Here is a 27983-nt window from a genome sequence, read left to right as displayed (position 1 = left end):
TTCAAAGGACAAGCACCACAATGGACATTAGCATTCAAACTTGCAGTGTACAGCAATGTAATAATTTTACTCTAACCAATCCACTTCATCGAATTCTGAGTCATCCTCTGAATCACTGTACTCCACAGCGATGCGGCGGGAAAGTATCGTGGCGACGTCGTTCTCAATGCGCTCGTGCTTAGCTTCCTGTTCACGCTGCTCTTCCACTTTGCGCAGCTGAATGCCTACAGAACACCAAACCACAGGTGTGTTACTCTCCTCCTGTACACAAAGCATCTAACTCACAACTCACAAAACGCTTTGCGAGCAAAAGCGAAGGCTGAGGACCCAGGTCCTCCTCAGGCAGAAGTTCTCTGCCAAGTTTTTAAAGAGAGCAAGGTGGTCAGAAGTGCAGTGACACGCCACGCCAGTCACACTACAATATCCTGCTCCAGAGTTCCCATTAGAAAGACACCCACAGTTTCAGTACCACTGGTAAGCAATTAAGTAATTTTACTATTTGCATTTCCAAACAACGTGTATACTCTCTCCTCATGGTCTCCATTAGAAGTTACAGCTATTTGGGTATCCTCACGAGACAGGATTTCCTGTAGCTCAGTTTTGATCATGCAGCCATCTGTTCTGGGATAACTTACTATGTGAGCAATAACACATACCGGTAGCATGAGAAAATTAAATCTGGTAACCGAGTCAAAAACATGACAAAGGTGATGCATTTCACTTTTATCCTCAGGGCACCACAGACTGGCACGGTCTAAATATGACCTACATCCTGTAGATGTCAACTGACAGGTAACACAAGCACAAGTCCCTAGTGGAATGAAAGCCATGGTAACTCGAGCCTTTGTTTCTTGTGCAAGGCTTGGCCAAAAGCCCTTTCAGGAATCACCCAGGTTACACCAGCAGGCTCTATCTGTTTCATAACATGTTTTGCTGACATTCTCTACTGACGTTCATGCACCACTGTCATGCTTCAACTGCTGCTGACAACTTCTTTAGAGTCAGTGGTGTTCTCAATTCATGTGCATACAGATGCTTTAAAAACATTATGGATTAGCAGTATAGCCTGCAGACCGATACTATGGTACCGTACAGGTTCTGTACTGTGTTGTAGCTGCAGGGGGAAAGCCTAAGACTGTAGTACCTGAAATGTCTGAGAAGGATTAACTATTCAAAGGTACCACTCAGCCAAACAGCCACGCTGCTCACAGGGTGGCAGGGACTTCTCTGGCCATAGGCACACGAACTGAAAGGCACAGCTTGTGCACAGAGCTCCCTGATGTGCAAACACCGCCCCACACCTCTGCCGTTCCCTGCACCCTGCCAGCAGGGCACCTGGCAACATAAAGGCTGCTCCACTACTGCGCTGAGGCTTCTCAGGATTAGACACCTTACAGCTTTCAGTATTGAGTATTTCTGACTGACACTTCTACGCTGTTGGAATACACTGATACACGATCAAAATCCCAGGGCCAACTGATCCATGCTGCTTTTATCTCACAGTCTGTGAAAGACGTTTGCATCTTCCACACTCCCGAGGTTATCAGAAGGTTACCTACATTTTCAGGTAACCAGAAATGAAGAGATCATCTCCACAGATCATCTATAAACACAGGTACTTTTGTTTTTTTTTAATCTAACTTCCACAGAGAACCAGTTTTGCCATCCAAACGAGACAGCTGATAAGCACCACTGCAAACTGAGAAAAACATCTGCTTGGCAAGACTTGGGCTGTAGAGAATAAAATGCAGAAACAGACTGAAGGTGTGCTCCTCTGAACTAACTTCTACACACCTGAAATACTCCATCTCTCAAAGCTAATGCCTTTTTAGCAAGGCCCCAAGACCGTTCCTTTTGCCCCTCAGTAGCCAAGCATTACCTTTCCGTATTGCTTCCAGCAGAACGCTTCTAGCATCGCTGATGACAGGGAGAGTTGAAGGATGGCGTTTGGGTTCAGGAGCAGGAATCACTTGGGATGGTGGAGATGGAGGCATCAGGGGGGCGTGAGGACCAGGGACAATGGTTGTGGGAGGAGGGTGCAGAACAGGAGGTGGGTGAGAAAGGGCTGCAACTGTGACAGGAGAGGAGGGTCGAATGCCAGGAGGCGGCAAGGGAGGAGGTGGGGGCGGCGGAGGAAGTCCCTGTACTTCAGCTTGAGGAGGAACTGGGTGAACTGGTACGGCTTCACACACTTGGGCGGCTCTAGTGACAGGAGGAGAGGGCTGTGCTAGGGGAGGAGCGATTGGAGGCGGAGCTGGATGTAGGACTCCAGGAGCTATCTGGAGAGGAGCCGGTGGAGGTGGCACAGCTGGGGCCTGAAGAGCAGCTGTGGGAGGGGGCGGGGGTGGTGGGACCGGGGGTGGAGGAGTGGAAGTCATTGCAGCTCTTAATGATGAAGTTGACAAAGCAGATGGAAGAGGTGGTGGTGGCGGCGGCGGCGGCGTGGGGCTCACGAACACCGGTGTTCTGCCTGTTGCTGGTGATTGAGGACGATTTTCTACCAAGCCAGTAGTAGAACTGAAATATCCAATAACAGGACAAAGTTAGTAGAGCTGGAGAGTGGAAAAAATAGTAATAGATTAATTTCTACAGCTGAAGAATATGGAATGCTGGGCATCAAAGAGCATTATGCACTGTGATGGTTTCAAGGTGTTCATACCTCAAATACAAGGAAATCTAGATGGAGTATGCATCAGACTTCCAACAGACCTCTGCTCAAATTCAGCTGTTACCAAGTTTATGCTCTTACATGAATCTGCATCTTTACCAAAGGTTTCCTACACTGGTGTAATTCTCCCATCCCTGAGTAAATCCAAATTATTTCTCTGAACAAAGGGAACTAGCAGTTGATTAACTGCATTGATTCAGAACTCCAAAGCCAAAACAAAATAGTACAAGCAATGAGGACAAGCTATGTTTGAAATACATATTCTAGGTTGGGTGACAGGGTGAGCAAGGCTGGTATCAAGGGTCATCAATTCTGGGTACACAGGGGTATGTTTATCTGCCAGATACAATTTCTAGTGCAATGAATAGGTGTGAACTGAAGTAAACAAAGGGAACGGTGAAATTGTTTTCCTGAGAGACCACCAGAGGATTTTTCAGCTGTTGGGGAGAATTAATCTAACGAGTTATGCATTTCTGCATATAATCTCCTGAACTACAAAAAGACATTATTCTCAGGAGACTAACATCTCGCTAATATAACAACCACTTCTGAATTAACTGTCCTCTGTATTCCAAGTTGTAGGTACCTGACTGTAAATTTAAGATTTTGGGTATCTAACAGGGAAGCCTCACTCCAGAAAATGCTATAGCTATCTCTCCAGTTCTGGAAAGGCACAGAGATAGAGAAATACAAAATAAAAATGCTTGGGGGATGTGTGGGGGGGAAGCAGTTGCAATTTAGCAAGTGGGATGAATATATAGCTTTGACAGCTGACTGTCTTACTGCGATATATCCTTCCTTCCATGTAGGCTGAAGCACAGCTCAGTAGTACAGATTTCAGACTTTCAAGTCTCCCAAGCTAAATCCTGAGGTTCCAACATCTTGCACAGAAATGTTTTCCATATGTTTTTTTTTTTGTCTTGCCATTTAACTCCGAAGGTGACACAGTCACAACACTAATGGCAAGGTGATGCCTGTCCCCACAGTGATGGCACCCTATGGGGTTTAGATTCTGACCTTTCTCTCCAACTCCTGCATGGCCCTGCAGCTGCAGACGCGTCAGGGCTCTGGACTGACATAGCCCCTAGGATGTGTGCACTGCCTGGGCTGCATGGAAATAATAAAATGAACTATTAGGGGGGTGCTGGACAACTAAAACTCTCAAAAAAAAATCTGCACGTGGCTTGACCGCTTCGTACCTAACACAAGGAGGCACGGGTTTCACTTCTCCTGCTCCGTGCATCGGAGGCGGCGGCGGCGGTTCGTGCGGTCTGACCAGCACTCGCTCCTCGGCTCTGTTCAGCAGTTCAGACATCTGGCTGTAAGGCAATGCAGAAAGCGAATACGACCCATCCATATGGTCCACGTAGGCTTGGGATCTGTAGGAAAACAGGGAAAAAGGGTCCAGTGCAAGCTTTGGCAAAAGCATTCGTGCCCTCAGCTGATGCTCTGCGCTCAGGTTTGATTTCTGAATTCAAGTGGCTTCTCTTTGCCCATGTCGCACAGTGCACTTCATGGCTTTTTAGTGACGGATCTCACTTTCCATGCCACTGCTTCTAGCAGCTCAAGGGTTTAATGCTTTTGGCAGCTACATCAGACAAATGCTACAGTATGTGTGTGATCTTAGTGCTTATTAGTCACATGATTTTGAGTGAAGTAGATGTAGCAATACAATCACAAGTACACATATACCAGAGGGTATTATGAAGCAGACATTAGACTCAGTAATTGTTTCTGCTCCTCAGTCCCTACACACCTACAATGATAATACTTTATGCCATTCATGTAATGACCATCCATGAGAGAATGGTAGAACTTACTGAATAAATACAGCTCAACTTCTGTCGGAGTATCTGTGTTCCAGAGAAGCCACTATTTTAAGCTGTAGCTATACAGCAGATATAAGAAAGATCATCTAAGTATCTACTACTGAGTAGTAGCAGTAAATAAAGATAGCTGCAGCTTAAAATGATTCATCTTCCTTGTTAACAACACCTTCAGACACATTTGAAATATTAATGAACTACTAATTTTAAATGAAAAAAATTTAGATGAGATTTTATTTTTAAAGAGTATTAAATTCCCTATTAAATTCAGAGAACATGTGCAGAACACTTCCCAGCTAGTAAAGCATTACTGTGTCTTCCACATACTGTCACCAGCTGTTCTTCAGGGGCTGAAGTCTCACCCAAAAGCACAGCACTGTTCTGTAAGAGAGCAATGTGCTCCACACAAGCAGTGCTCCCAAGCACTACAGCGTTACTCGTAATGGCACTGCTAGGACAGAGGTAATCAAGGTTTAGACCAGGGTCCTGGCTACAAAAGGACTCCTGCCACAAAAGCGTGTCTAACGTGGAATCTGATGTACAACCCAACAGGAGGGCAGGAGGAAAGCAGATGTTTCTGCCAACAATCTGGCACAGCAGTTTACAAAGACATGATACCATAAAGTTGCTCTCAGAAAAGAGCTCATCACCATAACTTGAGTTGTATCCCACTGACTGAAATGCAATGAGACGTTTTACTTTCTAAATTCAGAGAGCTAAGTTTTCTACAAATAGCTATTTTCAAATTTTCAGACAGACAACACTATCTCCTAGAATTAAGGCCTTATGAAGCTAAACATACATGGCTCTCTTATGGTACTTTCAGCCAGTGAAGGATAGGGGGGAAATTTAACTGGTTTTGGACGACAAGTAATGTTTTTTTAATTAAAAAAACCCAACAATGAACCAGCCACCCAAAAGCACACCACCAAAACTCCTGAGATTAGTTGTCAGCCCTCCTTCCTATCAGAAATCTCTCAGCTGGTTTTGCACGAGCACCAGAAGCACAAGCACAGCAGGCGTTTACCATGTGAAATGCTACTTTTAGCCACCAGCCAATACGTGCTGCGAAACGAGAATCCAACAGGTTGGGTTTTCTAATAGACTATAACCAGACACATCAATCAAATCTCGGATTTGCTCAAGAGTGAAGAGAAGCTCAGTGATCTCATCTGAGTTCCAAGTGGACGTTTGTTCACATCACACCCACCATATAGTCTTGGCAGTGTCTGCTGAATTAAAATCAAGAGACTGGAATAATAGGAATTTTTTAGGTCAAGACTGGAAAGCCGTGACACACCGGGGTGCAAGCCAGCAACAGTGACACTACACCTTCTCCAAGGTGCAGAAGACAAGGCAGCCTCAAGGATACAACAAATAGGATACACACTACTCTTAGTAATAACAAGTTAGTAACTACTCCTTTAAGGGCATGCAAAGTTTTTTAAAACTGAACTTGCATTCAGCTAAATTGATGATTTCCAGAGTTTCCAAGCACAGCAGCGGCATCTCATTATTTACCATTTCTCAAGCGTGTTCACTATGTAACACAAATATCTGTACTTAGTAAAGAATAGGAAAAAAGTAAAAAGGAACCTTGATTCAAAGTGTGAAGCTGGGCCATTAGCAACTTCAATGTGCTTATGTAAGAGGTTAGCATCATCTTCTGCAAGCTCCGGGCCTTGGGCTAACTTCTGCCACTCTCTCCGTCGGTCGTGAGGTGCCCTGGGCACTTTTTCTGGTTCATGAGGGCGATCTAGATTCTTCTGCTGCAGGAGAGTTGTGCAAACAAAACTGACAGCTGAGACAGGATTTTTTAATTGGTCACATTTAAAACATCAGCCACGAAATAATGAGAAAATTCAAGTGTAAGAAAAATTTACTTTCAGTCTAAATATGATAGTAAACCAAAAAGGCTTGGAAAAGGCAGGAGCTTCAGCCTAGTGGACAATAAGCTGAGTAATGCAGAGAAACACGGCTGCATAAGCAGCTATTTATTCTAAGTCTGAAATGAATGAAATTATGAATCTGACGTATTTGCTGTCTCTGTGCATGAAATATACAGAATAGTGGTGAAACAAAAGGCAGCGTTACCTTTGCAAAAGTGCTTGTTTAATTAAGAAAATATAAACCAGTGCTCTTATTCGTACTAATTTACTTCTAGTGCAGAGCAGACATATTTATTAGAATATGCCATTTAAGCTTTTTCACCTGTAAGACTGTCAGAATTTTGTATTAGGAAAGCGTTCCGGTGAAATTCTTTATTCTTGCTGTCTTCCTCCTTTCTGAGTCATTGCTGGAAGACTTAGAAGTTTTGGCAAACCTGCTGCTAGTTACATTAAGACAGCATGAAAGCTCTAGGCCGTTCTGTTATGATGATGATGAAAATGTTTGAGTTGATGGAATTGAATGAATACGAGCAGTTTTAGTTGAATGAAGATGACTCAGTAAAGTTTGGATTGGTATTAATTGCATAACCAAAACAGTACTGTATCCACAAGTAAACCCTTTGCAAGGAAAACCAGCCAGAAGCTATATAAAGCAAACACACACACCTTCTGCTTCCTCTTTTCTTTCCTTTTGTCCTCGGTGTCCTGCAACATTTTTTCCTTCCACAGATCAAAGAAGTATGAAGGATTGGTATAAAACTTCAAACCCTCTTTTCCATCATCCCTGAAATACAGTGACACAAACAGGGCCTATTATTTACTTGCCAACACATGAATCCAAACATTAAGGCAAAGGAAAGGCCCATTAAGGAATATCAAGTAACTCAGACCCTGGAATATTTTACTGAAGAACATTAAAAAGATGAACCTTGACCTCCTGTGCCATTCTTTACTATCTTTCCTTGTAATCGAGGTGCTGATTTTAGAAAAGTAACTTTTAATGCAAGCTACAGATGATAAACCCCAAAGAGTACCACAAATCAGAGGACTCCCATTCCAATGACTCAAACTTTGGTCTTAAAATAAGGAGCAAATTTGTGTGGTTGCTTGCATTCAACTACTGTTTCAAACTGACTTTGGGACAGCAAAGAATGTTGATTTCCATTAAGACCTTTCTTTCTATACACTTAACAGCGTATGTTTTTCCCTTTGCATCTAAGACCATTAAGCAGTTTAGCAGATGCAGACAGTAAAACCAGCTTCTTCCCACCTTTGTTACACTGTGGTAAAACTTGAGTAAATGGAGTAAATTTTAATGCTTGCAAGTATCTTCTGCTGCCTGAATTCCTCCAGCAGTTTCAGAGTTTTCTGGAGTGGTTCCTTAAATACTCAAGTGCTAACCCACATGAGCAAGGTGCCTGGATACAGCATCTCTATTACACAAAATAAGCTAGAAATTGTTTGTGATTAGTTTTATTTTGCTTACCTGTAAGGGGTGAGAATGTTAAGTGGAGGAGGCTGTTCACAGATGTCGTATGTTTCTTGCAAAGGAATAGGCAGAGTTTTGCGATCGAACAGCTGTTGGTCTTGGATGGTGGAACTCCGGAAAGCTTTCCTCATGGTAATGTCCTGCAGTGACACTGGAAGGGGATATTGCCATTTTAAAAAAAGCACCAGAGAGTTGATTTGGATTAATCTGGAATTGCTTCATGCTGGTTAGAGTATAAATATTAAGCATTGCTACTAGTACCTTGTGCGTTTTACAGCAAGTAAACATTCACCTAGCACTAATGCCACAGCAAGAAACTGCCAGATTGTGTGGAAGCAGGCTTGCAATGTTCCAGGGCACTGTCCTCTATTCAGCCTCACATGAAATTCCTGCTCACCTGGGCATATAGCAGAACTCGGTCTCTCGGAAGCTGCTCAACAAATTGCTCATATAAAGCCTCATTCTGAAGTTCAGAAGTGCCTAATAACATTTACCAACTCCATTTCACAGTCCTTTTAGTACTAAAAAAAATGTACTCTCTATCTCATCAGCAAGCTGAAGTGGGCATTCCCTGCACGCAGGCAGCAGCTCCGCGCAGCCCCACTGCCATGTCCCGCCAGCATACCCCCCATTACGCTCACGCTACCGCTCCCAGGGAAGTTTAGTGGGAAACGATACCATGTTCCAACATGTGAAACTTGTCAAATGCTGGTTTTTTTACCTCAGACCCTTTAACCAAGATGAAACTTCTCTGTTAAATTCCAGTGAGGCACCTTGAGGTTTTTAGGCCTGGTAGGAATAACTTTATGTAAGATTCAAAGGAAAATAACACCCGGAGAACACAAAAGATTAAATGGTGATTTGACAGAACCTGACTTACTGTTGTGAAAGCCCACAGACCTTTTCTGTTTCATAACCACTAAAATTTAGAAAGACACAAATGGAAAAGTGACCACAACTGATGAAACCTGTGCTTTCACTTGTGGGAACAGTGTACCTGCGGTTTCTCTCCCTCCCTGAAGTTCAGCTACCACCTCTGGGAAGCCCAGCTGTGTTTCAAGACTAACTCTGCAGCCAGTGTCTGACTAAATAGAGCAGCAGTCCTTTTCACTGGCTTGAGCCTTTTAAATTGTTTGAGGTTTTTTTATGGGTTTTGTGTTTTTAAATCACAAACAATGCTGAAAACAGTTTTAAGACACAGCTGCAAAGACAGTATTTTCAGCACATGTATTTTATCTATAAATAACTATGTTTATTTTGTACAAACAGGTTGATAGTGGAGCCCTTTTACTCAAGATAAGCCCCCCATTTCCCCCTTTTCTACAATTTTTTAGGAGTGCATCTGCTGTTTAAGCTGGAAGTTGCATTTTACTCTGGTTCCTGTAACACCTACGAGTGTACACATAGGTACCTACACACATGCTCACATACAGAGCTGGATTTCTATTGTATGATTGCAAAGGGGCAGATGGCAAGATTTTTTCCAGAGGGCCTGCAGTTCCTGAAATGTTCTTTCTTACCATAGCGCATTGGCAGCATCCTTTGTGAGGCTAAAGATGAGATTTATTTGATTTTCAGATGGGCTTTTGAAGTTTATTACAGTTGGCAAGGTTGTGTATTCCTGGAGAAGTTCCCTCCTTTTTACCCTGAGGTTCTATTTCATTACAGTGTCTTTTATTCTCTTTAATACCTTTAATTAGCTGCTTCTTAAATGCATGAAAAAAAGCATTATAATGTATGAAATTCAGCTGGGAGCCTCAATTTCTGCAGGTATTTTTACACTCATAAATAACCATATATGTTTTGTACCTGTCATGAAGTATGGGTCATTATATGCTGGCAAAAATACACAATTAAAACAACTGGGGTTTACCTCATCTGAAAACCTGGTCTCAGATTCTTTCGCATTTCAGCTGTTTTTCCTTTGGCTTGTTTATTTTACAAATGTCCCCAAATGCACTTGTTCAGAGTTGCTTGGCAATCCTGCAAGTCTTCAAACTGTCTATCACTTATTGGAAACTATGCCAACAGAATAAAAGTCAGCACACTTCTCTTTGAACCTGCACACATTCTGAGGGCAGTAATGAAGTAAATTCATTTCTTCCAATAAAGACAGGTGGCTCTTTGTTTTAATATTAAAGCACTCACAGCTTATGTGACACCTTATTATGGACACGGACATATTAGCATTCTGAGCAAATACAACCTCCATTTTCTTCTTTAAAACTCCAATTTTGTCAACATGTACAAGGGGATACTGTACCTGAGGATAGTCAATCCATCCCCAACAGTAAGTGCAGATTACTTACTTTCTGAAACTAAGCTCCACAGCTAAGGTCTTCACAGAAAAGGGAAAAGCTTTCACTGGAAAGCACGCCATTACTGAAAACAACTGGCTGCATTAGGACAGCATTACTGAGGAAATGAAAGGCTGTGGCATGCAAACTACTGAGAATCATGACACTCATATAGCTTGCCTACAGACAGGGATCAGGCAAATCCCATGTTGCGAGCACAGCGTAATCCTGAGCCGTGCACAGTTTGGCTTACAAAGCTGTTTGCCTGGCGTGCCAGCTGGCTAAGAGGCAGAAGCCTGCGTGGCGTGCCACCTCAGGGGGCACAGTATGTGAAAACCTGGCTGGTCACCCAGCCACTTGGCTTTGTCTGACTGACAACTCGGCACAGCAAAGGGACAGGTCAAACAGATGAGTCGTATGAATTCAGGTGTGAGAAGAGACAAGACACTGAAGGAAGAGTTGGAAGTGCTGCAGGCGTTTGCAGGCATTTGACTTGATGCTGATACATTTAAGTTTCCAGTTGTCTAATTCCTGGCTAGTATGAGAACCTTCCTACAGCCTAAGATCCTAAATTTCATACAGATACATTTCCCTGAACACCCATCTGATATACCACTTGTGTTTACTGCAATGAACAAAAAATGGGATCTTAAATAATAGCCTTAAGTATTTGAGATGTTCACAATTTAAGTTAAGCATTCATCAACAGCCTTGAATGCTAGTTTATTGTTACCGTGTCTATTGTTCATCCTGTCAACTTTTAAGACCATGAACGTTTGAGTGCCACAGATATTGGTATCTATCATCAAGCTTAAAAGTTAACCATGGCTCTGTATTACAATGGCTCTGTAATTAAGAATTATTGTAGACAGTTGCTAGGAGGTTGCTAAGGAAAGGATCAACGGGCATTGCTTACAGGAGTACCTGTAAGCTAACTGTCCTGGAACACCAAGAACATCCCAGCATGGTATCTCCACACACAGCCAGTGTGCCAGTGAAAACTCAAATCCAGGTGTCCCTAGCTGAACTCTCTGCCCACAGATCAAGACAACGCTCATCCAGGTGAAGAAGATGACACAGCAATAATTATAATTACATGTAAATTACCAGCCAATCATTATAACTGGGAGTGTATTACCTCCTGGCATTTTGTGTGTAATGAAAGCACCAGCTCTGGGTCTGCCTGAGCTGTGGACATCCACTGATCACCTAGGCACGAATAAAAGCAGCACCTCCTGTGTGTGGGAACCGACTGCACACAGGGTCATGAACCCGCTTTTCGGACAACTCTATGACTCTCTGGAGAACTGAATGACTACGGGAAATCAGACACAAGTCAATGGGCTCAATTGCCCACAATCCCATTGCTCTGTTCAAAATCTTACCCAGAGATTTGAAAAGTGCAGGGAAGAAAGAATGACAGTACTGAATTAACAACTTAGTCAAACAAAAAGACACTGAAAATTGTCTCTGGTAAAGATTTCTGTGATTCAATTCCTAAAGATGCTTCAATCTTCAAGTGTGATTTCTACTTTTATATATATAATATATAATTTACATATGTATCAATGATTATATATATATCTATTTTTATATAGATTATATATTATTTACATATGTATCAATGATTATCCACTTAAACAATTCTTAGAATCACACCCCTATGATGTTTCTCTGCCAACAGAATATTTCTTAGTGGTAACTGCAGGTTTAATAGCTGTTAAGCAGACGGATGACTTCTCCAGAATAGAAGCTACACTCCTCAGGGCTAGTCCTCAACACAAGAAATGAAAGCTTTCTGACATACTGATTTAAAAAGAATCCAAAACAGCTCAAGCACTCTTGGAATAGAGAAGTATGTAGCTTAACTACTACAGGTAAAACCAAGAAGTTGTAAATACTAGAGCGATCATGTTAAGAGGACTCAGCAGCTGCTTTAAATGCAGGGTGTGGAACCAGGGGAGCCCTGAGCAGCCCCTCAGGGAAGATGCAAATCACCCACCTGCATCATGCAGTGAATCTGCTGGTGACTCAACAGAACTGCCACATCATCTAGCAAATGACATTTTGTCCAGATCCCCCTTTTCATATACAAAACACAAGTTATGCGACATAATGGCTTTATCATTGAACTATTAAGCCTTGGACACACTAATTTAAAGCTGATTTACTTACTAAATCAGTAGATTGAATCAGAGGCTAAGAAAATGGGAAGAAAAAGCACAGAGAGCAGTCGGAGCTCTGCTCCATCTGCATGGATCTTTGAGAGGGAGACACACTCAAATCCAATGTTCAGTTAAAGAGAGATGTGCCAGAAAAAGCGACCTACTATACAATTTAACAGTCTGTTTAGTTAACTTTGGGGGTAAAATTTCTCATGAGTTGAGAGATATGCCCCACATTAACATATTGCACATGGAGGCCATGACCCAATTTTCATGTGCTGCCTGTTCTTAACTTTGCTTACATCTCTACTGGAGTCACCAAATTCTTCAGAAATTAGAGATGGGAAGTGAGCTGCCCCTTAAAATAGGATTTACCACCTTCTAAGTCTCAAAATGGGCTGAAGATCCCAATTTGAAAGTTGACCTAGTCTCCCATTTCCAGAAACACACAGACCACAGTTAGATGCCAAGCTTCTCAGGTTTCTCCCCAAAGGTTGCTGCCTTTTTTGCCTATACCAAAACCCCTGATCTCTCTTCAGCATCAATCCAGCAAAATTCTGAACTACTACCCTTTCTATGACACAGCAGTATTTTTAGAACTCTTGGGATAAAACCCAAACCAACCAAACATATATATTCAAAGCCAGAAACCTACAGAGAAGAATCACAACACTCACTGATTTCTTTCTGGAAAAGCACCCCAGGCTGCCCACTCAAAGCACTTCTGCCCTTAGGCTTTTTAAGTTCCTTGTCACAGTTGTAACAGATACGCTGTAAAAATCAAGAATTTGATACACTGCCTTTGAGATTAAAATCCTCTCCAGTCTGAGATTTAAACAGAATTATGCAGTTCACATTTAAAAACTCACTGAATTAATATGCAGATAAACTCTTAGTTTATCAATTCTCCTTCTGCCTGATACTGTTTATTTCTGAGTGATACACAACTGTTTTCTGATACTTCATTACACTGCACATCAGAGTTGTGCACTGCAAAAAAGATCATAAAAGCTGGAGTGAATATTCTTTTTTAAAGCTGTCAGGTTTCAAAGATATTAAATTATTTACCTGTAGTAGTACTCCAAGTTTAATGCCACAAACAAATTCACCAAGAAGTGTGGTAAATTATAAAAAAAATACTTAATAAAATTTGCATTATGGAAGAGTTAGCAATGTTATATATAAATACTGAAAGTAAAAAATTTTGCAGAGAAACTTTACTCTTGGGGTTTATTTTCTGACCTACTAGGATATCTCACATTGCAGGGCTACTGAAACCACCATCCTCAGTTCACCTCCATAGAAACAATGTGTTTTCTAAGTCCTAGGAAGACACTAGATATGATAACCCTAGAATACATAAAGGCTATTTTCCCATACAATTGGAATAGACTGCAGGAAAGCTGAGAATTTCTTCGTACCTGTGTGCAAGTTTAGTATGTCTTCTGAAAAAAAAAAATCACATGTATGTAAAAAGACTAAATTATGAAAAAATAATAAACTCTAATATGACATCCATAATGCTGTGAAATCAAGAAAACCATGTAATAATTCAAACCAAGTTCACAGCAATTCTTCTGTGACAGAAAGATTGTGTACCAGGAGTTAAGCCTCTTCAGGATACGATCCTAACCTTGGTTCCACATTTAGTTTCATGCTTTCTCAGAGGTATTTTAACAATTCAAAATGAGAAAACACGCAAATTATTCAAAAACTTCAGAGCTTTTTATTACTTTGACTCTACCAGTCACATCTTGTCAAGTAAATCCACCCTCGTTCAATGAGTCTGACTCAGTCTGGTTTTGCTCATGCCATTTAGCTTTAACTGAATCTTAAGCTTCTTCCTCTTGTGCAATAGCATGGGCCCAAAGGAACACATTATGTCTTCTATTATTGCCTTCTGGCAAAGAGCTAGCAAATGAGACTCATTTTACAAGTACAGCCCATTTTACATGTGCTGTTAGCTGAGCAGAAATATGGAGATTTGCTTAATTCTTGCACAGAGGGTTAAGAAAGGCAAGAAAGGTAAACCCAAATCTTTTCCCCACACCTTCATGCTTTACGGTTCTCCACCTGTTTTAGCTCAGATCACAACTAAACCAAAACCATTTGTTATGAATTTCTAAATTTCAAGCCAAAAATAGGATACTGAAGGAGGAACACCTGCCTGATCCTAAATTTTTTTGGAAATACCAGGTTTTTTCCTTATCTCCTTTGTCCTAATCTGATGGCTCGTTCTGCTCAGACATTGGTGAATAAGAATCATCTGGGTATGGCTCAAGGACTGGATATGCTTAGGTTAATAAACCTGTCACTTCATGGTTCCTGACACTGAGGACTGGAAGCGTTCCTCTGAAGTACGAGCAGTCACTGCTATCCCATGGCGTAGGAGACAAATCCAGGGTGTCAGATCCAAGTCGTGCTTAACCACCCCGGACACGATCAAGCAGATTTCTTCCCAGCCCTGTTTTAACTGCCCTGTCTGTCCCTTTCTTTTAATTCTCTAACATCAAGCAGTGATGGATATTGAGTTTTGAAACCTACAAGCTTGCCAAAGGCCTTTTACATGGCAAAATGCAATTTTTCCATCTTGCTGTCCTGCATCACACCTAAAAGCTTTAACTCAATGATTTAATTTGGTCTCTCTTGGTTTCCTGAGCTGCACATGGCTGCCACACTGGACATGCCATTATCAACATACATCCAGCTCTGATTTAGACCCAAAAACTAGGCTGTCGAGGGTAAAGGCAGAAGTGACATTAACGCTCCCAAGCACTACAGCTTTTACAAGATTACAATTGCTGACAGTTTGTTACTGTACAGAAAAAGGATTTTTGCCATTATCCAACCACAGTAAACATGGTGTTTTACTGGAAAAAAAAGAGGTGCATGTGTATGATTTATGCTCAGTTGTCAAGAGACTTGGAAAATCCCATTAATGTAAGAACTCCCCGAGGCAAGTCACAATTTCATGGAAAATCTGCTACTAGCTGTAAACAGCTGTCTTCCAAAGCCTGCTCTAAAATTCATGTCACCCAAATGACAGAATCAAAACTTCTTTAGCTTAAATTTGCTATTAGTGAAATTTGGACAATGGTAACTGAACACAGCCTGAGACCATGCTCCTGCTGTGATGCTTTGTTTTTCCTGAGTGATACACAACTATTATACCTAGCTACTCAGAACAGAGTAAAACTGGATCCCACAAGGAATCTGAAATAATTTTGCATATTGTAGGATCTAAGTTGTTGCTCTGCTTCCTAGGTCTTAGCCATATAGTCTAGAACACCCTAAAACTGTTTGGGGTTACAAGAACTTTTGTTCCACCTGTAACCAACAGATACCCAGGAAGGCAGAAAAGCTTCGTGGCATTTAAATATTAAGGTGGTCAATGTTCCTGTAGTCATCACAAAGCATTTGCATCATTCAAATTCCATACAAATCTTACAGACATGAGCCATACCCTATTGAATATTGGAAGTACTTGTTTTCTCTTAAAGCTAATTAGGAAGTATCCAAGGGGGTATGTAGTGTCAATAAATGGAGTTGCAAAACAACAACATCATACAGAAAGTAAGATGCTAATGAATGCAAGTAGTTACATCCCATAGGAATTAGTATGAAGGTTAAAAAACCCCAGTAAAGACTTACCTCCAAGCAGTATTACATATTGTTAACTATTTACATTAATATATAATACTACTGAAGTGACATACTCCTGTGGCAGTTTTTATGTAAATTCATTGGCAACCATGAAAATGCTGAGCTCAGAAAGCTGCTCCAGGCTGTAAGAGAAACCTGTAGCAGAAACAGACCTCTCCCTCAAGATGCTTTTCTCTGTGTTCTTATAAACACAATTTCAACTATTATTATTTCCATTTCATGTATCAGGGGTGTCTGAGTGACAAAATAAGCCATCTTCAAAGCAGGAGTTAACTTACATTCCTCTTCCTTTGGATCGAGCTGTGTAACACTGACAGATAAGCGATCTACACGTTCTTGTAAGGAGTTGACTCTAAATGAGAAACTGTGTGCTTCATTGAAAAGTTCACCAAATATATCTTCAGCATATTTACCTGAAATACGAAAAAAGGAATATTCAAGCATTCTAAAAGACAGTCAAATGAGTTTGCTGTGAAAAAGCTATCTGCTTAAGTCTAAGATGAATGAATATCACTTGTAACAATCTGTATTACTGAGCTCGTTAAGAATGCTTCATAGAAGTAAATAAAAGTTAAGTATTTAATTTGCAATTTATCATAAATGAAATTATTTAACACATTACAGAACAGATATTCATCTGGTATAAACTGATTTATCTATGCTGGTGTGTAAGGAACTAGAGTCATTAGTCTCCTGGGTACATATAACAGGATGATTTCCAACATCTGAAGCGGTGCCTGTACGAGCAAGAACTAATCTTCCTTATCTCAACATTTCTCAAAACAAAGCACAGTTTTCACTCCAACGATACATAGGACCTCTCAAAACCAGAAGATCAGGTATATATATATCCAGGTTAATTAGAACCAACCTATTAAGGAATACGGACTTCCTACTTTGAAGGACCAAAATTCTAGCAACCGACTTATTTATGCTGAGTTAAAAGAAGAATCCCCTTTGTTCTCTTCAAAGGGCATCACACATTTAGACCAAAAGAGCATGAGATGCAGGTAGCACAAGAAAAGCATCAGTAATAAGTTCCTCTTCTACAGATGGGATGCTCCATATAGTGCTTCTGATGCCCCATAAACTCAGCTTGGGCGGTCTACCAGTGCCATGGAAAAAAGCCCACCAGACTGCCTAGCAAAATCTGCAGCTGCATTTCTGAAATACAACGTGCCATAGCTTAAACAACTTCCTACCATACTGTGCCTGTGTAATTTGTGCACTGTGTGTGCACTTACATTGGTTTTGGAAGCATAAATCCCACCAAGTCCTGACTACCTGGCTCACACATGAATTCCGACAGGTACATCAGGAAAGGATAGCTAAGACAATGTTGCCTTTGGTGCACAATAAATCTGGAAGTATACATAAAAATTAGGACATTTTAAAATAAACATAGCAAGAGGATAAAAATTAAATCCCTACAGGTACTGTGGCAACTACTTAATGGCAGCATAGCCAGCACAAGGCCAGTGCACACCATTTATTAAGAACTAGGTAACGGCAACAGAAAATCAACATGACTATGAACAACAGAATATAAAAGGGGAGATTAAGAAGAAATGTACATATGAAGAAAATGGAAAGGGTCATAAATTCTGACATATAAAACATAGTGTGTGTGTCCCCCAAATACCCCAAGGAATAATAAATTTTCCTTCAAAGACGTGAGGAGCACGAAAGCCTGGCAGGGAGCCTGAGCCAACAGATAATGAAGGTATAAAGGAGCACTCAGAGAAGACAAGACTACTGCAGACAAGCTAATTCAACGCTTTCCACTGACATTCGGTGAAAGGAACTGGAGAAAGGAACCCTCATGCCAGAACTCTTCTTTGTGGGAGGCTGAAAGAACCTGAAAGGACTACATAAAAGTTACAAAACTAAATGGACAAAGTGACCAGTAATGTATTAAATATAATAGTAAAATATATTACAGAATATTTTAACTAGTATTACAAATATTAAATTTCTGAATTCCCTTAATGCACACTGATGGGTGGCAAGCACAAGAGTAAGGTTCAAAAATTTTTTCATAGAATATTTTGAGAGCTACAGGCCCTGAAAGCCTGACATCCAGACAAATTAGTATAAATTATTATGAAGAACTGAATTAGCAGCCACCTGGATGACTCATTAAAGAAGAGACAACACAACTTTTCCAGGGGTTTATAAGCACATGGATGAAGAGCTATGATTTATTTAGGTTTCCAACAGAGTTTTTAAAGTCCTTAATCAAAGCTTTTTAGGAAAACTTAACAGATGGGGCATGAAAAAGAAACAATATGGCATGGACAAGTAATTCCTCAAAAGCTACAAAACAGAGGACAGGAGTAAATTATTGGCCTTTGCATCTGGGAAAGGTGAGTTTTCATTGTGTTCTGTACCAGGACCTATGCTATTCAAGATATCTCTAAATGACTTGAAAAGAAAAAAAACAGAGATTGAAGTTTGCCAATGATACCAAGTCACTGAAGAGAAACACACAAAGCATGGCTAAATACACAAAACCCACAGCTGGCTGAAGACGTTTTGATGCTGGAAAGAGCTGGAGGCTGGGAGATCAGTGGGAGCAGTGGGAGTGTTGTCCACACTCTCCTTGCACTGATTCTTGGAGCACCAACTATTAGCCACAGTGAGAAGCAGATCGGAGGAGCAGCCATTCTTCAAAACTTTGTCTTTCATTACCAGTCCATAGTAAAATAGAAAGTTGGTGATGTCTACTTAGCTAACCTAAGACTTTCTAATACCTATCTTGAAACTCTGAAAAATTTATGTTCTTTAACCAGTACTTGCAGCAAGAGAAATAACTTAAAAACATGAACCACCAAGAGCAAGATTACTGAACTTTTAATACACATTTACGACAACTTTAATGTATTTCTTGTAATATATTCAGATACATTATTCATTTTAATTAGACAACTCTCAAAATATTCAGAGATTTGCAAATAAAAATTAAGGTCAAGTGTAAAATTTCACGTATAGAATAAAAAGTAAATTGCAGGGCTGTAAACTCTAACAACTTCCCCTTTATAGGTGTATTTTAAGGCTATAGTTTGTTTTATCTGTATCATTTCATCAGGCTTACAATTCATCTACCCCATTAATGAGCTCCAATTGCAAATAATCTGTCCCAAAAATCTTTCCATTACGTTGCATGCAGCCACAAAACATCCTGCAAGGAATAATTTGAACACCACGCTCGTGAACACTAATCCTCAAACGGGGAATACATTAAAACCCACCTGTCGTGTTTGAAGTGGTGTGCCAACCCTAACAGCTCTACCTCCATGCCTCCTGGCAGCCTCTTTACTTAGCCTGAGGTATACTTAGCCAAACACTTTCCCAAGCAGAGCAAAACGTTTGCATTCAGTGAAAGGTACAACTGCCGCTCAAAAGAACGCTGAGTGTGGATGTGTAACGTGTGTAACTGCATTTACAATCTGCTTTGTGCTTGTGTGTGTTCCATATGAATGTAACCTCGATTTTGATAGATGTGATCACACATGATAATACTGAACAAAGTGTCATGAAGACTCAAACAGAAATAAAACCCAACCCCATATATTAGTAACCAAAGCTGATCTCGTTCCGCTTAATTTACAGGTAATAGGTCAGAAGAGTAAGGAATCAAAATTAATTCAGTTCTATAGAATTAATATTTCAAAGTAATATTACCACTTCAGAAAACTTAGGATCATTATGGGACTGCTTGATGAATTCAGGGCAATAAAGAGGATGATGACTGTGACAATTAAAACAGTAACGCCTTAGGATCCTGGTCACAGCTGGATACAAAATACCAGATTAGAAAGACCAGTGATCTTGTTTGCCATTAAATTAAATGACAATAGACTTCTCCAAATAAATTATTTTCACATCTCTGAGAAGCTCATGTGACTGTACCTGCAAGCTTGCTTAACTGAACAGACACTTAACAAAATTCTGTCATTTTTAAAAGTCATGTTCCCTCCAATATTACTAGTCATTCCTTTCAGTCCAGGATTTAATGTTATTAACAGAGCACAAGTCTGTTGTTTGTTTGGCTTTTATTTACCATTTAAGTAAGAGGATACATTATTATTTATTTTGAATTAAGGCATGTACTAGTTACCTTATTATTCTTTTCACAACATTTTTCTTGTGTCAAGGGGGTTTATTCACAATTAACCCTTCAGTAAGAAAGGGATACAGGAATGCAGCTCCCTCTGCTGTCACTCAACGTCCTTTTTTTTGTGACTGCCAAATAAAACGTCTGGGAAGAGATGTGTAGTCCTTCCCCCCTCCCATGAGAACAGAACATGCGTGTGTTTTGACAGCCCATTTTGGACAATTATTTTCCTGACTTTTGAAACAGACCTTTGAGCTGAAAGCAGAATGCCAGCTAGTAGCTACCAGTGTCAAGTCTTCACTACATTAATTCTATTTAATTTAATGTTTTAGCAAAAATCACAGTATATCTGAGTTGAAGCCCTAGGCTTGCTTCTCATCAGATTGTTTCAATCTCACAGCTGAGTGAGTAGGAGACAGACTAAAAGCTGGGAGACTGAACTGTCTCCCAGGCTCGGAGATAAGAACCTTGGCAGATCCTTGAGAAATTTAGTGGCTATGGCTGAGTGAGCTCTGAAAAACAAAGTACTAAATGCAGTTCAACAATGCCAATTAGGAACCTATCAGTAGGAAGGTGTAAGGTTAGTCCACGAGGACTGGATTTAAGGATTGTAACTGGAATATCAGAGTACTGAAGAAACAACTTGGCTCCTTTAGCCAGCAGAACCGAACCAGGCATTTATCAGGGAATCAAAAGAATCAAACTCTGCTACAGGCTGCTTCTGGAGTGGGCCTAATGCTTCTTGGTAACATCCAAGAAGAAAAAGTCAGCCATCAAAAATCTCCAGTCATGGAGGTCTGACATATCACTTCTTAACTCCCACTTAGGACACCAGCACGTAAACTGGCTGAGATTATCCATTATGTATCTGGAAATCTGGGAAAGACTGCTGAGAGCTGAACCTGATGCTGAAGACATCATTCCTAAAGTTCATTTCACAGGGAAGTCTTGCTCTTCCTTTCCTTCAATAGTATCACCTGAATTCACTGCGTAGGCAAGCAATTAATGACAGGCAGGACTTTGTTCAGCTAACACCCAGGTTTTCTTCAGTGAGGTATTACTGACCATTTATTTGCTCATCCCCTCATGATCATTCGAGGTGGAGGTGAAACGGCATCACGCCACCAATACTGCTGCTGGGGAGATAACAGTGAAATCAGAAAGAGGTCTTTGAGAGGGTGAGGGTCTCTGGAAAGTTGAATAAGCTTTTAGTCTTCAAATCTATCAGTTCCCTTACCTCATGTGTGTAAGGGCACTTGCTTAGTGTTCCCTGGCCATCAGGAGAAAGAGGAGTTACTAATGAAGAAAACTCACAGAGAATACTGAATACACCTGTGAGCCCAGTAAGGAGGAGGATTCCCAGGGCAGGATTGTCTGAATCTGGAATTCTAGACTGAAGATCGAGCTGCAGATCTGCAGCGACCAACTTCCAATCACACAACACACAGGGGCCTCACTGTGTGCTGAAGATGTTGTCTACGCAGGGTGAGGAGAGAGAGGCTGGTCTTTGGGATGAAAAGGCCTGATTCTAAAGATTCGCTGCAGTCCAGGCACCTCACTGGTAAGAATTTCTGGAGGAACACTTCCCACTTAACGAATGTTAACACTATAAGCCACGGCAAACGGAAGGTTTTCCTGAAGTAAGAAAATGTCTTGCAGAAGATGAGAAGCATTTAAAACCCTCTAGGTGATGGCATGGTGAGCAAACAATAAGGAAGAGAAGTTAAAAGCACCTGAGAAGGGAAAAAAAAAAAGTAAGAGGGAGAAACAATATGCTCAAAAGTCAGGGTTTCATTCCTTAAAACCAACGAATAATGGACGAGGAAAAGAAATAACTCACTAGGAGAACGTGGTAAAAATAGGTAAAGAGGGGAAAGGCTAGCAAAGGTTCAATGTTAATGGGGATTTCTTTGCACTAGCATAAACAGCACTCCAGCTTAGCAGAGTTACGCAACAGTCTCTTTATACAGAGGTAGGGGATAAAAAGGAAACTACGTTTTTCTATGATTGAATGAAAGTTCTGATTTGAATTCCTGCGATATAAATGTTCATTAAAGGAATATACTCAAAAGGAGAAACATTCTCCTCCCCAGATGGAGGTGTCAGAGACCAGGGCCAAGAACAAACCCCACCAGTTAGGTTTCTTATGTTGTACTGAGATTCTGTGTACAGGGAACAGCTGAACAAAAGGAAAAACAAGATTGGTCAATAGCTGTGAACAAAACGAGGAGGTTACATGCAGACAATAGAACTATTTATCCAGCTTCTAACAATGGCACAGCTGCACAGTGTTTCATGTAGGCTGGAATGCTACAGCCCCCCACACCCCAACATACATCAACTCAGGCAGCACCAGACTATTCCTGTATCTGCAATACTGCTGAAAGCAATAGGTAAGCACTTCTCCACAGTCAGAAGGGATGAAACACCGGGAAGAATGGCTAGGAAACTAAACCAGCTGTTGCTGTTGTCCAGAGACTTTCTGTTGCCATAGTGCTAAGAAAAGCTGTCAGAAGACAGATCCTTTTATGAAGTTAGAGAACACTGGGAATAGACAGTGGGGGGAAATTACTTACTGGCAATTCTGTGTGTTGTGTCAAGACAGACTGATGTGTTTTCATGCTCCAGGGAAAGGCAAGGGCTATCACTCAAAGCAGAAATAAGTATTTCATCCTTTCATCTCTACTCTTTTTAAAGGTCAGAAATTGTCTCAAACTGAACAATTAAAAGCAACACATCAAATAAGCTATGAAAGGACCAAGATTTCCTATGGAGACACAGAGCAGCTACTGCTGACACACTGATGTAAAGCTCTTTTCATTTTATATTAAAACATGGGAAAGCAGGATTCCTGTAATTTTATAGGTGTTGTTTCTTCAGGCATGTCCTACTTACACATGGTATCCAAGATTACAGGTACACAGTTCTGTCCAGGTTGAAAGGACCTCCACAAGTCTAAACCAACATCCTGCTCAAAGCAGATCCAATTAGATCTGGTTGCTTGACCAATCCAATCGAGTTATTACTATGCCGGAATGGAGATCCAGCCACATACATAACAAAACTCTACACCTAGAGTTTCTAAAATAAAAATGTGTAATTTAAAACACTGGAGGCTCTAATTCCATCACAGTGCTCTTTGTCCATATCATATCAGAAGAAAGGTTAAGAATGGTTGGTCTTGAGTCATAATGGCAGGAGTTTAATACTCGATTTGAGGGCTGGTAACTGAAAAATCTTAGAGGCAGAAATGACTAAGTGCTAATCAGGTCAAAGACCGTTCATTTAAATTTGCATAACTTTGCTCTCAAAAGCAAAGGCAGCTTTGGTTTAAAGGAAATTGAACCCTACCACAACACTGGTTTTTCTGCTTGCGGAGTAAAGCCTCATTTCATCTGCAACTTAAAGGCTGATTCTCAAACTATACATTATCCACAGAAAACAAAAAGGGAAGGACTGCAGAGAAGCTGGTTGCCAGGGGACTGCTGCAAAACCATGCCTGCTGGCTGTGACTCACAGACAGCTACTAAAATTTATCTGCCTGTCAGCAGACCTCACTGCAGACCGGTAGCAGTGACACACCAAGCAAAGGCTGATTATTTGGGTTTGAGCACGTGGGAGACAGAATTCCTCCACCAGAACTCCCAAATCGTATTGAATTTGTGTTCCTGTTCACACAAATGGGCAGAAAACAAAGAATTCTGGAATAAAATACTTTCATAGGTACCCACACCTTTGTAAACCTATCTCCATTTTCAAAGAGCAATCCTTAACATTGCTGAGAAACAAGGATTATTTTTGCAAAACACATTCTTGTTGCAAAACTGTCGGAATAAATACCTGTTATTACCACCACACACAGTATGAAAACACCCCAACACGTACAGGTTGAAAAACTGAAGCTGCTGATTTAAAATGCAACTCAGAAAAGGAACATTTGCCATTCAGTAGTTCAGCTGGTGCTAAACTCTGCCCACAGAAAACCTCCAAGCACAACGATGCTATTTGGAGGGATGAAGAAAAAAAAATAATTGAAGTAGCAGGTCCTGTTCATCAGTTTCTGACATATAAAAACAACCTCCTGCGTGACCTATTCTGGGCTTGTTGTTACACAGTAAGTTAGTACCTTTTCCCTTCTCTTTTACCTTCCTCCTTATTGCCAACATCATGTGCCTTTCTGACCACTAGTGAGTCACTACTTCATGACAGAAGCTCCTCTGAGGTGAAAACAGCTAATTTAGGGCTCATCCCTATGTATGCTGGCTTTATGTAGAACTGCATTCCTTTCACAGACAAGGAGTTTGCATAATTACTGATAGATTCCACGTAACAATGTGGGAGCATTCCATGGATATTCTTCAATAGTTTTAGAATTTCTTTTTTTTCTCCCTTAATTGGATTCTTTCTGTTCTCTTATTGCTTAGTCCTGACCTCTTACTGAACAGTTCTATACACAACGTCAAACATAAGGTTTATATATTGAGGAAACACAGCAGAGGCAGTTGAATGCCAATAGGTAAGCACTGAGGTGACAGCGTTGGATTAGAAGTTGCTGTTCTTCAAAATTAAAAGTGATTTGCTGAGGCTTTTTAAGATCAAATGGAACTTCCAAATGAAAATTTGGAATGTGAATTTGGTGTGCTACCTAGGAAAGAAATAATCCTAGATGGAGTATATAGACAAAGAATTTATAAACCAAGCAAACTAAAATAAATGAATACAATATTCATAAGAGTGACTGGGAAGGGGAGACTAGTACACAAGTAGCTAGTCTGAGAAGGGCTTTTGGCAGAATGAAGACCACAGATGGAAATCTGATACGCTTGTAGTTCACTGAAAAGAATTTAAACAGTTCTTTTCCTTGCTGTTGCAGCAGCTATACTAATAATGTTCATATTTATGTGCTGTAAGCATCACTGTCTCGATTGCATAATTTAGTGCCCTCAATTAGAGCCTTCAACCTAATAGCACCCTAACAGCTTTGAAAAGCTGCCAAAACAGAGTCACCAAACAGTATACCATCAAACCAATAACTAAATCAATCTAATTAACAAATTAGGCAGTATCACCTATGACCTTAAGTTACTGACAGAGCTGAAAGGCTTTTCACATTGTAGATGTATATACATGCACACTTTAATATTTAATGTGTTGGTAGTCTGGAAAATACTCAAGTCCTAGTGATGAAAAAGTACCTGTAGTATTGGAAATTCAAAATGCTATCATACTGCTTTATCTGACAACTTTTTAAAGAAAAAACAACCCAGAAACAATCCTTTTTTTCAGAAAAAATGCCTTCAGAGTTCTAGAGCCTGAGAGGTACTAACCTCTCAAATGGACCAAGGGAAAAACTGTTGACAGAAAGGAGGAGGAGGAGGGAAAGAAAAACCTTTAGCTGTTTAAAATGCCATGTAGTAACTACATTTCAAGGTTTATTATTTTAAAAGACAACTACTTTGTTTTCTGAATGACCACAACATGACAAGAAGTTTACCTTAACAAGGATTAAGCAACCGGTGATATAGTCCTCATGTCATACTCTGTACTCAAGAATCGTTCTAAGACTAGCAATTAGTGCGTTCGTTAATTACCAGGTATCTTTCTCTGTCATGTTCTGCTGGTAGAAAAATATGGCTGAACAGTTTCAAGACATGCTGCTGGAAAAATCCCAAGCTTTCTTTCACAAAAGTCCACACTAGTCACTAGCCACAAAAGGAATACGTTCAAGTCTCAGACACAGTTTTCCAGGGAGAATCTGAAAAGGTGTTCCTACTTCAACCACAAAAACTACAACAACTGTAAGATACATTAGTTCTAAATACAGCTATTAGAACAAAGTACTCACTTAGGCTACTCAGTTGCCTGATTATGTTTGCCAAGGAGATATTGGTGACACATTCCAATTCATTCTTGATACCTCGGGGCAGAGCCGTGTGGCACAGGTGCCTGGGGTCTATGTTTCTTTTTACCAGCGGCATTGTGAAATGTATCAGAGGACCAGCAAACCTGTAGAGGAGACAAAATACTGTGTAAGTTTAATTGTAATTAAAATTCACATTATGTCTTAAGTTCAATTGACTAATCCTAACAAAACAAAAATACCTCAATAGTACTGATGGGATTCATTGCTCTGTGAGTACATTAATCTTTTCTTCTTTGCCCAATGAAAGATTATTTCATTCTCTCTCTTTAAACCTTTACCTGACTCAGATGCCAGTGAAGTGACAAATAATTTTTTACAGTTCATGCTTTTTTCTTTTTCCCCCTGTAAAAAAAGACAGGAAAATCTTTGCAGTACAAAAACATTAATTATTTCCTGCTTGATGGACTACTTCCTTATTCAGGCCAGGCAAAGTCCAGCAACAAATTCCCTTTATTACAAGGTCAAAGTCAAACTAGTTGTCTATTCCACCTGAAAGGCAGACATGATCCACTTTTTCTGTAATGTCATACTACTAGTAAGAGTCACTTTTTAGTCTAAATACCACTTCTAAACCATACCTAAATTAAAATAAGGAAAGAGAAGATGTTTCCCTTCCACCTACACTGCTACTGGCAATAAATTCAGCTAAGAATACATCTTCCAAATACAGAAGTCTTCTCAGGAAACTTGGAGTGCAAAGTCCTCCACGATTCAGACATCCCAACTCTCTGCACCTTTCCAAATCCATGTATGTTAACTTTACTGAGAGCCTTTACAAGTTTTGCAAACAGCATAAGAATCTTCAAGCCATGAATCCCAGGCTTGTCATTTTCTGCACCCACAGCACTGATCAGAAGCAGTTTCCCAGGGGACAAGTTATGCCTCTCATCTTATTCGTGCTGCTTATTAAGATCTATTAAAACCTCCCTTCATGAAAAATACATTTCCTAAAATTCTGCAATTTGTCCCTCATCTGTCCCGTGAAACTGAATGACCGATGCTGAACTCCCACGTGATACACTGAAAATGGACACACTTGGGATTGTGGAAGGGATTGCACTTTCTCCTGATGGCAAGGCAGTGAATGCATCCTGCAGTCCCAGTCCCTCAACCAGACATCCTGACACAGCTTCATCCATCCTCCACTTAGAAGCTTTATTCCAAAACGTTCCCAGGATGCAGCCAGGGCTTTGCAGTATGTATTTACCACTATCATCTTTCCTTGGTTGAAAGAGAGAGATTTCTTGGATAAAAGAGTATCATGGTTGTAGAGCTGAAATTCTGCTGACCTAGAATGGCACGGGGAATTAAGAGTCAAAGACGACTGTAATGGAGTATTTTCCTCTCACAGACTGCTTAGATTTCTCCTTGATGTTTTTCCTGGGAGTATACTCTTTCAGCAAAGCCAGGGCTCATAGCTGAGGGACCCAAGCAGGATCTACCTGAGAAAGACCTCTGTGTTTCCAGGATCTGATTAAACTTTATTTACTGCATTTTTAACATCATGTCTGTTGCTCTTACTTTCTTGAGAGAACAATCAAAAGCATTTTATGGTTTTCAAGGATAAAACACAATGAAAATAATTGTTCCGGCCACTGGCTTAAGGGAAAGATCATAAATTTCTTAAAATGTTTTTCGTTTTCAATATTAATAGTAAGTAACTATGGAAGTGTACATGGGAAAAACACAAGAACCGATTTTTATGCTTATTTTCTAGCAATATCCCAAACCTTTCCAGGCCCTAAATACATAAGAGGCTAGTTGCTACACAGAAGCTAATGAAAATAAAAGGTGCAAATCTGAACACTGCTCCAGACAAAGGCAAAATTAAAGTGTTCATAGTGAAGGTGAGACTTTATACCTGCTTGTGGAAGACACAGGTGTAGCACAAAGCAAGGGAGATCAAACAGGGCCCACCAGCAGAGCTGCTGCTGTCTTAGGAGCAC

At 40.5% G+C, this 27983-nt stretch overlaps 1 protein-coding gene across 1 annotated transcript; it reads right to left on the bottom strand.

Annotated features, from left to right (window-relative positions):
- On the bottom strand, nucleotides 1-26116 carry WASF1 (WASP family member 1). The gene is made up of 8 exons (XM_084261778.1): nucleotides 25960-26116; nucleotides 16276-16410; nucleotides 7870-8023; nucleotides 7050-7167; nucleotides 6091-6263; nucleotides 3868-4047; nucleotides 1880-2517; nucleotides 1-224 (listed from the first exon to the last, which is right to left on the bottom strand). Exons 1-8 carry the CDS (start codon nucleotides 26090-26092, stop codon nucleotides 67-69), a joined length of 1689 nt encoding a protein of 562 aa, XP_084117904.1. The 5' UTR covers nucleotides 26093-26116; the 3' UTR covers nucleotides 1-66.
- Nucleotides 26117-27983: the final 1867 nt, after the last annotated feature.

The sequence above is a fragment of the Gallinula chloropus genome (assembly GCF_964237585.1).
Source record: "Gallinula chloropus genome assembly, chromosome: 3".
Classification (NCBI taxonomy): Eukaryota; Metazoa; Chordata; class Aves; order Gruiformes; family Rallidae; genus Gallinula; species Gallinula chloropus.
This window is presented reverse-complemented; position numbering and strand designations above follow the sequence as displayed.

Excerpts from the sequence above, each read along its gene's own strand:
- WASF1 (XM_084261778.1), bottom strand. The coding sequence starts at position 26,092 with ATGCCGCTGGTAAAAAGAAACATAGACCCCAGGCACCTGTGCCACACG. Across the intron at positions 16,411-25,959 it reads CAGGCAACTGAGTAGCCTAA|GTAAATATGCTGAAGATATA; the intron begins GTGAGTACTTTG and ends TTCGTATTTCAG. Across the intron at positions 2,518-3,867 it reads CCCGTGCCTCCTTGTGTTAG|TTCTACTACTGGCTTGGTAG; the intron begins GTACGAAGCGGT and ends TGGATATTTCAG.